The sequence below is a fragment of the Glandiceps talaboti genome, chromosome 15 (assembly GCF_964340395.1).
Source record: "Glandiceps talaboti chromosome 15, keGlaTala1.1, whole genome shotgun sequence".
Classification (NCBI taxonomy): Eukaryota; Metazoa; Hemichordata; class Enteropneusta; family Spengelidae; genus Glandiceps; species Glandiceps talaboti.
In genome coordinates, this window is record NC_135563.1 from 6,066,922 (window position 1) to 6,081,060 (window position 14,139).

General features: G+C 36.4%; 3 protein-coding genes across 3 annotated transcripts in view; 1 reads left to right on the plus strand and 2 right to left on the minus strand.

The window, feature by feature from the left end:
- The window catches only part of LOC144446876 (uncharacterized), an 8,507-nt gene extending 6,969 nt beyond the window's left edge, over positions 1-1,538 (plus strand). The window contains exons 5-7 of the mRNA XM_078136721.1: positions 259-447; positions 881-991; positions 1,353-1,538. Of these exons, the coding sequence (XP_077992847.1) occupies positions 259-447; positions 881-991; positions 1,353-1,538 (486 nt within the window). The remainder of the gene's footprint in view (positions 1-258; positions 448-880; positions 992-1,352) is intronic.
- A 1,849-nt stretch (positions 1,539-3,387) lies between these two features.
- On the minus strand, positions 3,388-10,984 carry LOC144446437 (protein MAK16 homolog). The gene is made up of 7 exons (XM_078136199.1): positions 10,864-10,984; positions 10,458-10,623; positions 9,155-9,371; positions 6,721-6,850; positions 5,895-6,041; positions 4,868-4,933; positions 3,388-3,828 (listed from the first exon to the last, which is right to left on the minus strand). Exons 1-7 carry the CDS (start codon positions 10,876-10,878, stop codon positions 3,676-3,678), a joined length of 894 nt encoding a protein of 297 aa, XP_077992325.1. The 5' UTR covers positions 10,879-10,984; the 3' UTR covers positions 3,388-3,675.
- A 1,263-nt stretch (positions 10,985-12,247) lies between these two features.
- Positions 12,248-14,134, minus strand: LOC144446935 (ATP synthase F(0) complex subunit k, mitochondrial-like). Its single transcript, XM_078136781.1, has 3 exons — positions 14,069-14,134; positions 12,942-13,039; positions 12,248-12,594 (listed from the first exon to the last, which is right to left on the minus strand). The coding sequence occupies exons 2-3, from the start codon at positions 13,032-13,034 to the stop codon at positions 12,490-12,492; spliced, it is 198 nt and encodes a 65-aa protein (XP_077992907.1). The 5' UTR covers positions 13,035-13,039; positions 14,069-14,134; the 3' UTR covers positions 12,248-12,489.
- Positions 14,135-14,139: the final 5 nt, after the last annotated feature.

Genomic DNA, 14,139 nt, shown 5'->3' on the forward strand with positions numbered 1-14,139 from the left:
CTGTTGTAGTGCACCATACTGTAACAACTCTGAAGTGGCGTGGGGGGGGGGGGGTACTGTATCATACAACATTAAAATATATGTAGCTGGGAGGGGGGGCTATGAAAACTCTTTGGTTCATTTCGGGGGGGGGGCATGGCATTTTTAGAGCGCGAGGGGGGGGGGGCGCTGCGTAATTTTTTGACCAAAATAATTTCTCCCCCCCCCATAAATTCTGACTCCAGCCTAATGACATTTCGAAAATTTGTTCTTGTGTAGGATTCTAAATATTTTAGCAAAGCCCACTCAGGTCTCATAGGAGGGAAGAATACCTCCGGTCTTGTATGTCATCAGTATCCGCCTATACCAGAAGACTACGAAGTCAAGGAAGGACAACTGAGATGTGGACAACACACGGATATCACTTCTCTTACCTTGCTCTTCCAAGATAACACTGGTGGTCTTCAAGTAAGCAGTGGGGTGGAGGGTGGGGTACTTAACTTACCTTAGAAAGTTGGGGCTAGGGTGTTGACTAGCAAGAGAAGAATCACTACCCATTTCCCAAGTCAGACAGCACATAATGGACACACATTGTGAATCTCCGGCATGCCGGACATCGCTGTCTATTTTCCTGTAACCCTATTTCACTGAACAAGGCGCAACCAGACTTGGACATCCAAAGAGTAGATCCACGTTTACGTACAAATTGTTGACTAATACCCATACCTGTAATAATCATACATTTTACAAATCATGATATTCTACGAAAATCGGAGTTATAAAGACCATTGCTACATATACTGATCAAAGTCGTAAAACTGCTGGTCTCACATTGGAGATATATGTAAGTATTTTATATCCATTCGCTGTGTGTTTTATTGTGCATTGTTTTCATTTTTAGCATTTGGATAACAGTGGACGATTTGTGGCAGCAACACCTATTGAAGGCACAGTAGTGGTACATATTGGAGATTTCATGCAGAGATGGACTGCTGATGACTTGAAAGCGACGGTAGGTGACCAAGGAGATACTCCAGCTCTATAGATATATGCCCACCAAAGAACATGCATGTCAAAATAAACGGGTGCACTTTTTGTATTAGTTTTATCTGAAAGGGATTCATACCGACGATTTATATTCAATTTGCTTGTTTTTCTACACTTCGAATTGTATGGTCAGGTCTACAGAGGGGTTGGTAATTTGCAATTATCCATGTCCGCAAAAAAGGTGGGGATCTTCTCAGTAGCTAAATCCTCACCATTTTCCAGGGTGAGTCAGTAGAAGAAAACAATCCATAAATATCAGATCCTCTTACAGACTGTGTCCCTTTCGCTTGTGTGAATGATACCCTAAATTTCATTTGTGTCCACAGATACACCGGGTAGTGATTCCTCCAACTGATGGCGGAAGATCGAAAGGAAGACAAGCCATTGCATTCTTTGCCAATCCCGATGACGGTGTTGTTGTTGAATGTTTAGACGGAAGCAACAAATATCCACCAATAAATGCCACTGACGTCATCACAAAGAATCTTTATGCAGTTTACAATAATAAATAACATGTCCTTTTATGAAATATCTGTAGCAGAGATAATTTATTAATTTTCTTCAAGGCCCACTTGGGATTAGGGTTTAAATCTAGGTATGAAAACCGATTGTTTGGTAGAGCTGTAGAAAAAGTTGGGCCATAATAAATCCATGTATTCCTTACTAAGATAATGCCACAGATGACTGAATACAACTTTCTAGTATTTGCAAAATTTTGATGTGACACTAGTTCACAGTGATCTCTCACCTGTCATGAAGTAATATGGTAATACTTCGAACAATGTTTGCATTTAGCGAATAGTATTATTCTGAGATGACCTAGTTTTAAAAGATCAACAGCATCAAATAGTAATGACTAATTACAGGCCGCTGGAAGAACAATGGCGCTATCTTATTGTTTAGCTATTTTTCATATTTATCAATATTACTTGCAACAACACGCTTTGGTTTATTTATTTATGGTGTTGACAATTTTATCATCCAATCTTTTGAGTATTGTATAATTTATGCTCATAACAAAAGTTGGAATAAATCATGGATTCACTTTAGAAGGCGAGTGAGCGGAAGGCAAGGCACGGAGCGTCCATCTGCTCCCTGGCTACTTCTAAACTGATCCAAGTTAACCATGAACATTGTATGTAGTCTGAGTTAACTCTCTTAAGTCCAAGTGGTCATGTGTACAAGTGGAGAGATGAGAGTGGTTCTAGTATAGTTACATGATTTGTCAGCTGTGTGCGAAGGTCAAAAAGTAACAATAATGAAGAATTAACATTAGAGGTTGACATGAGACAGTGATTAGTAGCAAACAGGACGTCAACGTCGACCATCTTTTGTTACAATAACATTAACCAATGACCTTGGACTGAAACATATCCCTTTCACACAAATGTTCTTATGTAGGATGCACTAGGATGTATTGCAACAGACTATCTCACCAGTCCTTGGAGCATCACTAAAAAGGGCTGTACCGATATCTAAATACCGTGCAATTATTGTACACAAATATCCTTGTACTGTGGGCCCTCATTGACTACATCATAGGGCTAATCACTTATTGATGTGTTACTGTGATTGGGGCATTGCAATAAAACAGAGGATCACAGTAACACGTCAACAAATGATTAGCCCTATGTAGTTGGTGAGGGCCCACAGTGATAGATATTCAAGTACAATTATGTGGTAGGTATTGGTACATACTAAACAGCCCTTTTAGCGATGCTCTGATCCCAAAGACTGGTGAGGGAGTCTTGTATTGCTACTACATATTTGCAAAAGAAAATTGTCAGTGCAGACGATGGGTTTTCCATATACTACTGGACTAATATCATGATCCCAGCTGAGTGACTTTGATGAAGCAGTTAAATTCTTTTGTATTTGTGACTTTAAACTTCATCTGATGTCAATAATTTATCTCAATGTATATTATGTAATATCAGTAGAGTATTATAAATGTCAAATTACTGGTTTTATGATTTATGATTTACATTTCATGAGTCTCTTTCCTTGCCTTTCTCTTTGGCCTCCACTTTGCATGGCACCGGGGCGAAGTCAAGTGCTTTCCAGGAGATTCTATAAGGCATTGTTAACATTGCATGAGTGATGAAATCATTCCTAACTCACTTTTTTGGGGAGGAGGGGTTGGAGGTTGAAGATTTCCCTTGGTTGTTTATATGATGACAATAAGCACCGAGGAGTCATGAATAACTATGTGCTGATATTAAAATTAAAATGTATGTCTGCTGACTTTCATGTGATAATTCATGACCATGGCATGGACCTACACTAGAAAATGAATGAAGAACAAGTTTCACCACCATAGTACACTGGAAAATGAATGAGGAGCAAGTTTCAACACCATAGTTCATGGCAATCACGCATAATTTATTTGATGTAAAATCATAAAATGATTCTCCGGAACCAAAAGTTAGGGAAAATACTTTCCTTTACTGCAGTGGCATTCCCACAGGTCAGTCTCAATGTTATCACATTAATAGGCAGTTCACGATATATGAATGAATATTTTTGTCTTTCATAGATAACAACGATTGACACTGACATCCTTCTTTCCCAATCATACAAAGCAGCCATGACAGATAAGTTGCTTTGATTTTTGTCTTTGATGTTGACGGTACAAGGTCACCTGATGTTTTATTTTGCTATCACTTTTGTCTTCGATGTTGATGGTTCCATTTCTTGTTCATATTCTATTTCAATATGTGCTCTTTTCCTTCTCTGGGGTCTCTCAATTTCTTTTTCTGTCTCTTCCTCTGATGAACTTTCCTCTTCTTCACCTCCAAGATCCTAAAAATGAAAATCAACAGAAAATATTAATTAGAGGTCTATCACAAGAATGTACGAAAAAAAATTTTGAAGTATTAAAATAAGTTTGTCTGATCTCCTACATATGGTTGTCAGTGTCTAATAGGTTACATTGTATGCCTCTGTGTCTTGCCATAGTCTGAAAGATCGAGTTTCTAGTCTTCTTATGTAACCACTCGCTGCCCATTAAGCATGTGTGTTAATGAGTAGAAACAATGATGAAATCTTTCAGGCTATTACTATGTTCAGACTACAAATGTGAGTTTCACTCTAAGGCGACATAAAGTAGAAAAATTAATAAGCTGGATTTGGGACTCCATTCACACTGAACTTTTGTACCTGACACAGATCACATACCAAAGTCATCCAATATTAGCATAGCCTTCATTTGTTATAATCATTTAGTATCAACCCTGAACTTTAACCCACGACCCCCCCCCCCTATCTAGGAAACTAAATATACTTACGTAATCAAATGGAATTTTGTGTCAGACACAAAAGATAAGTCGATTCTACACTCCACATCATTGTACCTGACTTAAATTTAACCCGACTCAGAGTCGATATTAACTGTTCATATTTGTTTGTTTTAATGTTACTAACATTGTTAAGTATGACTAGAGTCAACTCAACAAGTGAAAACTCCATGTATGTTTCACCACTGCAGTCTAGATTTGAAACTTTTCCGGACGAGCTGTACTTGATCATTATTAGTCAGGTCTGAGTGTAAGAAGGTTGTTGCTTAGTTTGTGCCTACTGAACACATCAGCTGTGTCCAGGATACTCCAGTTTTCTCCTGATTAAACACAAGGGCCCTGCTCAGTATGGATATCAACTAATTTATGAGTTTACAGGACCAATAAAAATGATAATTATTATCACTACATAAATCTTGACTCTGGATTTGAGAAATACAGAATATTGGGGGAAAAAACTGGTAGTATAAAATTGACACCATACATGCTGAGGTCACATTACTACTACCTGGAAACTAAATGGAGGAAGTGATGAGAATACTTACCTCAATATCACTGATGTCACTTTCGTCAAAGTCTTCATCAGCAACATATTCAACCTCTTCTTCATCCTTACAAGAACAGATATACAAGACGTAATAAGTAAAACTAACAAAACATGTACTGTAATCACAACATTATGGTTTTTTTTCAAAGAAGCTTTCCCATGCTATTAAATGAACTATCAAGATCAGTGAGCCAGATCACAAGGTTTCATGTGAGATAGACACCATAAAGATAACACACAAACATTATTTACACAGTGTCAACTCTTTATTTAGTTAATGATATAAACAGTAACAGTGTGTACACTATTACAATTACAACAGACATGAGGTATAATTTCTTGAAGTCAAACAAAATCCATGGTCAGCAGCCAACTGAACTGTTTCTTTCATGCAGTTACTGTTTATATCATTAACTAAATAAAGAATCCACACTGTGTATATGATGTTTGTGTGTTCAACATGAAACCTTGTGATCAGGCTCACTGATCTTGATAGTTCGTTTAACATCTTGGGCAAGCTTCTTCGAAAAGAACTCTACATAGGTATTATTTAAATTTAAAACCTGGATGTCACATACTACTAGCCAATCAATGCATACATACATTATGTATACATTTATAGTCTCAGCCAATCACTGCACATTTGAATGCATATGTTTACACTATCCACCCATCATTGTACAGTTGAACACGTGTTTACCTTACCAGCCAATCATTGCACAGTTGAATGCATATGTTTATTATATAAGCCAATTCTTGCAAATCTTAACAGTTAAACGCATACATTTTGACTATCAGCCAATCATTGCATACATGAATGTATACAATTAATACTACTGGCCAATCATTGCACATCTGAATGCATATATTTATGCTATCAGCCAATCATTGCATACATGAACGCATACAATTAATACTACTGGCCAATCATTGCACATCTGAATGCATATATTTATGTGATCAGCCAATCATTGCACATTTGAACAAAAACATTCTGCATAAATTCATATATTCAAAACACTTACCTCTTCCTCCTCTTCAAATTCTTCATCATCCTCTTCCTCTTCTTCATCTCCCTTTTCTTTTTCATCCTCAGATTCACTTTCACTTTCAAGTTCATCATCCAAGGCTTTGTCAAATGCATGTACAGGGAAATTATAGATATCACCATACTATGTAAAAAAAAAAAGAACACCAAACAATTGTCATACAAGGTTGGCTCTTGTTTCTCTTACATACAGAGACAATAATTGTCATTTCACTTATGTCAAAGTGGTTTCCAGTAAACTGCACACTGTGTCTTTGAAAGGCAAACATCTGACAATTGTAAGTCATGTTTATGGCTATACAGATGTTCAAGTCAGAAATATGAAATCATCTAATATGGTTGTTATGTCAATGACAACATAACAAATCACTGTAGTATGCTTTTCTTTGTGTTAGGTTTTGAAATTTTTGGAAAGTTTCAAGCATTTCACAAATTTTCAAGGGAAGCCCCGCTCAAGGAAACAAAGGCATTTTCAGAAACTTAGTTTTCTGTAGAGTCATTAAATGATTTCACATCATATAAATTCCATGATTGCCACGAAACCAAAAATTGAAACTGGTTTCATATTAAGCCGAGCAATGGTCCAGCATTGCCTCATGGGAGTTAGAATACATACATGTATGTATTAGATGAACAATAAATATTCATTACCAGTGTTTATCAACTTATTTACGGTGAGATAAATAGTCATGAATATCTATTTCGTGAAAATATCTATTCCCTGGAGTGGCATTCCAGTTTAAGATGACATCAAAGAAATGTAATGTTTCAAGTCTAGCATTAGCACTGTACTAAAAACTTACCGTGCCCTTTTTAAGTCTTTCCATTAATTCTTTTTCTATAGCATTGTCTAATTGTGCTGCAATTAAGGCCTTTTCTTCTCTCCTTTTCTCTCGCCTCTCTATCTTCCTACTCAATGGGACAAGTTTTCGCCTAAAAAAAAGTAGAAAATAACATTTGTATGATATATTGGTACTTTACAGTTTTTGATGCAATACCCTAAAAGACTTGAGTTGTACAATTTACAATTGCTAAAAAATAGCAGGGTATAATTCAGTCAAAAGACAGTATTATCCCATAAACAGTGTTCTGCCGAGGCCGCGGCCTTGCGACATTGGCCCCCTAAAATTACAAATGGCCCAATAATTTTCCCACCTTGCGTCAATTTGGCGCATTCATTTTACGGCAGACACCTAAGTCCAGGGCAAGCCCCTGCCCTGGCCGGCGTCAATCCCACAAAAAGTATACTGCTTCCATAAGCGACAGTTTTGTTGACATCATATAAGATACAGTGACAACGCGCAGTTCTATTGTTAACATGCAAACAAATGGATTAATATGCAACAAAAAGATCCAACTTTGATAAAACGTAATCTTCAATTGAAACATTAGAGGGAGTAGATGAAACGCCGAAATGGACGTCTCTCTTCACATGTTTTGTCTACCGACGCATCACTGTCTCGACCTCTGACGTACTCGACCTCTGACCTACTTACTGACGTGTGTGAAACACTGAACTTGCTACGGGAAATCGGGACATCTCTCTGCCACATAACCCTTAGGAAACCAAATTTTATGGGACAGGTTGTGATTTTCATTTGTTGATGGGTTAAATTAATGGAAACAAAATGAGTACATGTGTATTTTGATTCCGATAAAGCTGTGTTAGGGGATCGTGTTGCATGATGTTGACAGTGACACAATGTTGGGCACTGAATCAATGAGTGATCACTGGCATAACTACTCGAGACGGCCGATGCATGTGCGCCCGGTCAGACATGAAGAATGAACTCAGAGATGAAATCAGAAAATAATTACAGTTGTATTTACAAAGCATCCTAACTTTGACGTTGTTGATAGTTTTAGTTCAAGATCTCTGAGTTTCAAGGACACCTAATGTCAGCTTTCCGTATCAAGTTTACAATACATGTATGTAACTAATGCTGTCATTTGATATAGCAGGACCAAATAATGTTACACAGCCGGTGATGGTAATTAATAAAAATAAATTATTTGAAAGTTTGTTTCAATGTTTGACTGTATTATTTGTAAGTTTTTCGTTCACATTTGGTACTTTTTAAAGTCAGGGAGTTTATTTTCTTCAAAATGTTTTGTTTTTGTTTTTGTGTTTTTTTTTAAACTGGTCGTGAATTTGAAGAGGGAATTATAAACACAGCAGTGTAACAGTTGTAAAAATGAAACAAGTGGTTACAAGATTAGGATTTCTCAAATATTTTATTCAATAATATGTTCACTAATTTTGAAGTTGTTCTTTGTCCGTGTCTGAGAAAAGGAATCATAAATTTGAGCACTGCTATTCATTGATAGTCAGATTAAAAATTGCGACTAGCTGGCGGTCCAATCTTTCTAAACAATATATAATATACGCTGTAGAAATGACTTAAAATTACATAATTGTAATTGCCTTCTTTTTCTAAGGTGTAATGTGTAGTGCACAGTTTTCAAAAAATAGCTTACTGGGAACTCTTATTATGAATGGAATTTTTTATGTAGTTGGGTAATAGTCTATGTGTAATGGAATATCTCAGACCATGGTATCTCTATAGTGGTCTGAGGTAATATATATAATTTCATAGACAATAAATAATTGACCCCACTCCCTGTCAAATGACCCCACTTTTTGCAACCAGGGGGCCTTTGTCCCCACTAGTTGGAAACCTTGGCAGAACACTGCATAAAATGCTGTTTGCTTTGAGATAGAGTTAATTCTCAATGTCTATCTATCTTTAGGTCAGTGGAAAGGTTGACTGTTGCAGACAGCACTCTCTTGGAAAGTGAACTGGTGTGGTGTGGTGTGGTGGGGTGGGGTGGGGTGTGGTGTGGTGTGGTGTGGTGGGGTGTGGTGTGATGTCCATAGTTTGTAATTTTTCATTTCAAGAGACATTACTACTCTATGTGTCACTTCTATTTTTGTTTCATTTTCACAGAAATAATATATTATACTGTGTTTACCTAATGTTTTTGGAACCAAGGTAAAAAAAGGGGGGGGGGGGCAGGGGTGGGCTGACAATCTGATAAACCTTGCATAGGTTTCCATACTGTATACCACAACTTTGATACTGAACCTTGGTATACTGTAACACTTTGGGACCTTAGATAGATTTTACCATCTCTGCTTAATTACCAAAAATGGTGTTTATAAAATATCAAAAAAGAAGATGAATAATACATGTATCAAAAAAAAGAAAAAAAGAAAAAAAAGAGTTGTATACTCACTGTCTTTTCAACACCAACTTTCTCATTCTTATGAGATACTGTGTTATTTTGGTAAACCTTTGTTTACATTTGTGAATGATAAATCTTGGCCAGTATATAAGATGCTCGCTTATTTGTTTCAAGGCTTTCTCATAATTCCTGGACAGTTTCACCTTTTCCCATGTTTTGGTTGGAAATGCAGCCCTTTCTATAGTTTTTATGTACAAATAACAAACACCTGGTGACAAAGAAAGGGAAATACTTTGTTGTTAATTTTATGTCATAGTGTAAAGTTAAACTAAAGATGTACTAAACATTAGCAAATACACGTACTATACGGTTACTGGCACTGAATGGTATCATGGTACAAATACATTACATTCATAATGATATAGTTGATAATGTACACTACATACTGGTAACTGTGTGAATACATCTTGATATATCTTATATTATCAAGGCATTATCACGGTATTCAATAGGGAACTTGCAAACCCGCCATGTTGAATGTTGCATCATTGGAAATGTGATAATAAATACTAATCAAATAGTGTTGTAAACAATAACGTTACATTGTTTTTAACCACAAATGATCAATTCATAGTCATCCTGACCATTGTGTGAGGTTTATTGTATCGGTAGCGCCTGATTAGGTATTACGATAACCACAGATAATCCCATAGTCCTTTGCGTCGGAGCATGCTCAGTCTGGATTGCAAGTTCCCTATTCCTCTTCCATGAGAAGAGAGTAAAGGTTCTAAGCTACAAAACCTTTATTGTAAAAAAAAAACCCAAATTATAACCTTTCTTCATCTTTCAAATATTTCATCTACCATTTTTCAAATTTTCTTGTTATATGTAATATTTTTCATAGTCTAGAGTTCTAAACTGGCACAGTATTACGTATTAAAAACTTCATTACGGTTGGGGGGAGCACAGATATGTGTTCAAACAACCGTCTTGACTAGACTGGTATTAGTAGTAATGAAGTTTTTAATACGTAATACTGTACCAGTTTAAAACTCTAGACTATATTTTTCAAGATGCCTTGTTTTAAATGGTTGTATACATTCCACAAGTAACTATAACAATCTTCTGCATTCATTATATATTAGATAGACCAGATACAGTACTTGGCCGGCTATCTAGCTCGACATACTGGTTCAGTGGTTTGGCAAATGGCAATGTCGAGCCAGATACATACTATATAGTCAAGTCCCAGGGCAATATGTTCGACTCCCAGGTATGACGACACTTTTCTTTTAAGTACTCTTAGGATCATCGCCACTCCATGTACAATAAAAGTTCGGTTACATTCACTTACCCTTTTCTTCTCTAACTGTGGCATACTGACTGTTTGCAAGTGGACATGAAGATCTGTTGCACTGACCAGTAATGTTATATTCATTCCGACAAAAATCTTTCGTCTTGGTTTTCACTTTGTGAGAACAAAAGCTGCCTTTCACACCATTTATAACACTCCATATTACCTAATGGTATAGATCACAGTTTATGATGTACACGATTATTGAAAATAAACCAATAAGGTAATTAAATAACAAATATCTGGGGAAATTACATGAGGGTTGCACTGCCTTTTCCATCTCTAGTACTCAAGGGTTTTAAACTCGATCACACAGATTGACACTATTCCATATTCGTCAATAGTCATGAATATTAGTTTGCCTTTGACAATCTCTCCCAAATGATTCATTGAATCTGATACTCACATCGTCGTGTTGCATTTTAACTGTTCTCCTGATATCTTGTGGATATTTCAGTTCCTTTTCGTAAAGCTAATCCAGTGTTTTCCTGTCGGCCATGTGGGAAATTGCAGTCGTACACGAAACAATCTGCGCAGTCGCAGAGCGCCATCAACTTACCATACTGGATGTTCTTTCGTTTCAATCATGTTAGCCTTCATGTCGCTGGAGGCGCTATACACAGTAGCTGAAATGTGCAGCTTTATATTCCGAATTCAGATATTTTAGATAAAATTAACATTTGTCAACGAGCAAGTAACTAGTAATCAAAAGGATACGGAAAATCTATATTTTGTCAAAGCAAAAAAAAAAAACTATACACATATCTATATGTCCCAGGCTAAAGCCAATAAAACCCTGTACTTATTTCAAGGACAATCAAATGAATCATATTATTTTATTGCCTGTTCTCAGGATGGGACATCTTCAGATTTTGGTGATTACATCAACCACCCTTTAATATTCAGACACACTCATCATGTTGACAAATTGCATGAATGAAAACAGTGCAATGGGGGCTATGAACTTTTGAAGGCACCTTCAATACCATGCTATTTTTCATTTCAAATATCCTTACATTTCTTGCATTCTTCTATTTTCATAGACTATATTATGGTATTCTGAAAGTATGTGTACACATGTACATGGGATTTTCAGTTACAAATATATTTTGAATAGAATTGACATGGCGGTAGCACTGCACTATGGTGAAGGACATAGGATGTGTACGTGTATTAACCTGACATGAGTGCATGTTCATCAACTATCTCTCATGGTCAATCTAATACTGTATGTATTCACAAATACACACCTTACTACCAAACCAGACAGAATTATAGAGTGTAAATTTGGGGGCACAATGCTTTTTATGTGTCACATATTCATGTTACAAATTACACAAACAACCTATAGGCCTACTGCAGACACTGATAACATGATAGCACATAAAGTGATACATTTTATCTCACTGTGAACACACATCTACATCACTGTTGTGCAAAACAATGTGGATTCAAAACACAAAACCATTTATGTTCATAGCGAGATAAAATGCAACATTTCATGTGCACTATTGGTGTATGTAGTTTGTTTGAGCAATTTGTAACAAAAAATATTAAAAAATGTGACATAAAGTAAAAAAACATCATTGAAACTCTATACTCTCTTTAGTTTGGTAGTATGCATACATAAAACACTACAGAAAAAGCCAAAAAGGTAGAATGAACGGCACTGAGGTCAACGACTCTTCAAAGGTAGTTGGGAAGTTGATGATGATAGATCTGGAAAACTGAAATGAAGTATTTTACACATATAACACTCCAACAACATACATTTATGTTGAAATCAGTTTATTGTAAGATCAAAACAAACACATCAGTGTTTTGTATTTACACTGTTAATGTACAAACAAACAAACACTGCATACATTAGATGGTATACAACTAAATAGCTATCTGCATTGAATTTGAAAATGAGATACGGAAATATGACTTCATCTTCCAATATTAGGTGAACACCAATCCACTACATATCCCAACACTACTGAATACTGCTTCACAGATGACAGGTTTTCCAACTCAGGAAGATAAAATCCTACTTAGATTCAGCTGCTGTTACTGCCAGTGCTCTCTTTTTGTTCAATCTTGATTTGATAAGCCAATACAGCAGAAAGGATCCACCAAATGTGGCAATCACACACTAGAAATAAAGACAAGATGTATTAGCATAAATAAAGACAATTGAATTTACGGTCAATGGAAAGTGCGCCCTCTATAGAAGACTTACATTGTATCTACAAAAGAGAAGTCATATGCAAACTAGCCTATTTACTATGCAAGACAAATAGGAGAACACTGCAGTGTGAAATCTGTGTGTAGTCCACAGGCCTCTTTTGGTTTTACGGCACCGTCCAAGCAGTGTTCCGAAAGAAATAACAGCTCTGGTTTGTAAGAATGTGTACAGTCATACCTTTAAACTATGTCAACATAGTTCATTGGGTAGCCATATTTCTAAGCATTCAGAAATTTTGGAACAATTTAACTTACATTTCTTTTCCCAAATGTTGTTTCTGCATTAAAGTACTTCTTGAATCCAGTATAGTGCGCAAAAGCACTTTCGTCAATTGGTCCACCTGCCATTGTTACTGTGAAAAAAAGGGGAGGAGATTTGACACTTGTATTAATGGTTGACGCTCACAGTATAGATGTAGCTGCCTAGGTATGGACTGTCTGTGATGCTATGTCAGATACCAGTTAAAAGAGAAGACTGATTTGGTATGATGTAACATCACATATTTTACAGTCTACTGCCAAGATTGAGGTCAACAATACTTAATCCTGTTTATCCAAACTTATAGTTTTTGATGTACAAACAAATACCCTCCTGATTAGCTCTGGATTTACACGCTGCAGGGTTTCGACACGTCTTCTGCCACTCTGAGAAGACGTGTCGAAACCCTGCACCATATAAATCCAGAGCTACCTCTTGATAGAAATAGTATTAAAATCTACACAATTAAAATCTAAATTCCCTGGAGTACCCACTCCATCATGTCATATATGTCTGCAGATATTACCCAGTTTCCTTTTCTGTTACTAAGCATTTGCAAGCCTTGGCAAAAAACAATACTTGGTCACACGTTAATTCATATTTTTCTATCCATAAATACAAAATGTAAATAAATTGAATTTCCAATCAAATCTTTGTTTAGCATGGCAGGGTTCAATGTATGAAGTAAAATTACAGATATCTTTGCTAATTATGCTAGACTAAACTTTTCAGGAGTCAAGGTCACTGCCCGCAACTTGAGCCATTTTCACTGAGGAAGGAGTAGGGTCACTGACACGGTGGGTGCATCACTTAATCACCACAGTAAGCGCGAGAGTAAAGTGACATTAATGATGTTTATTTTTTAATCTGGTAACCGTGTTTAACTAATTGTAATGGTTCTGTGCCTGTGTAATGCTAACGTTACATGCAAGTGTAGCATTAGCAGCTACCGAGGCACCTTTTTTTAATGATGTAACATTCTGATGAGAATTCATCCACGAATCTTTCAGTGAATATGGTCAAAATTCGGATACATGCAGTCACTTTGAACACTCAAATAATTTACACTACGTTTGATTTACTTAATCCTTATCCTAACTTGCAAAGAAAAATTAAACCTTACCGGTTTCAGAAAATTTCAGTCGACTGCACGTTCTCAAAATGGCGAAGAGCTACGTCTCGTGTGTCCTTTGA

What these genes read in the sequence shown, in the direction of transcription:
- LOC144446437 (XM_078136199.1), bottom strand. An exon ending in CACAGTTAGAGAAGAAAAGG is followed by an intron (nt 9,372 to 10,457) that starts GTAAGTGAATGT and finishes CTTTGTCACCAG; the next exon opens with GTGTTTGTTATTTGTACATA. An exon ending in AAAGACTTAAAAAGGGCACG is followed by an intron (nt 6,042 to 6,720) that starts GTAAGTTTTTAG and finishes TTTTTTACATAG; the next exon opens with TATGGTGATATCTATAATTT.
- LOC144446935 (XM_078136781.1), bottom strand. Translation starts at nt 13,034, where the DNA reads ATGGCAGGTGGACCAATTGACGAAAGTGCTTTTGCGCACTATACTGGA. An exon ending in CAACATTTGGGAAAAGAAAT is followed by an intron (nt 12,595 to 12,941) that starts GTAAGTTAAATT and finishes CTTTATTTCTAG; the next exon opens with TGTGTGATTGCCACATTTGG.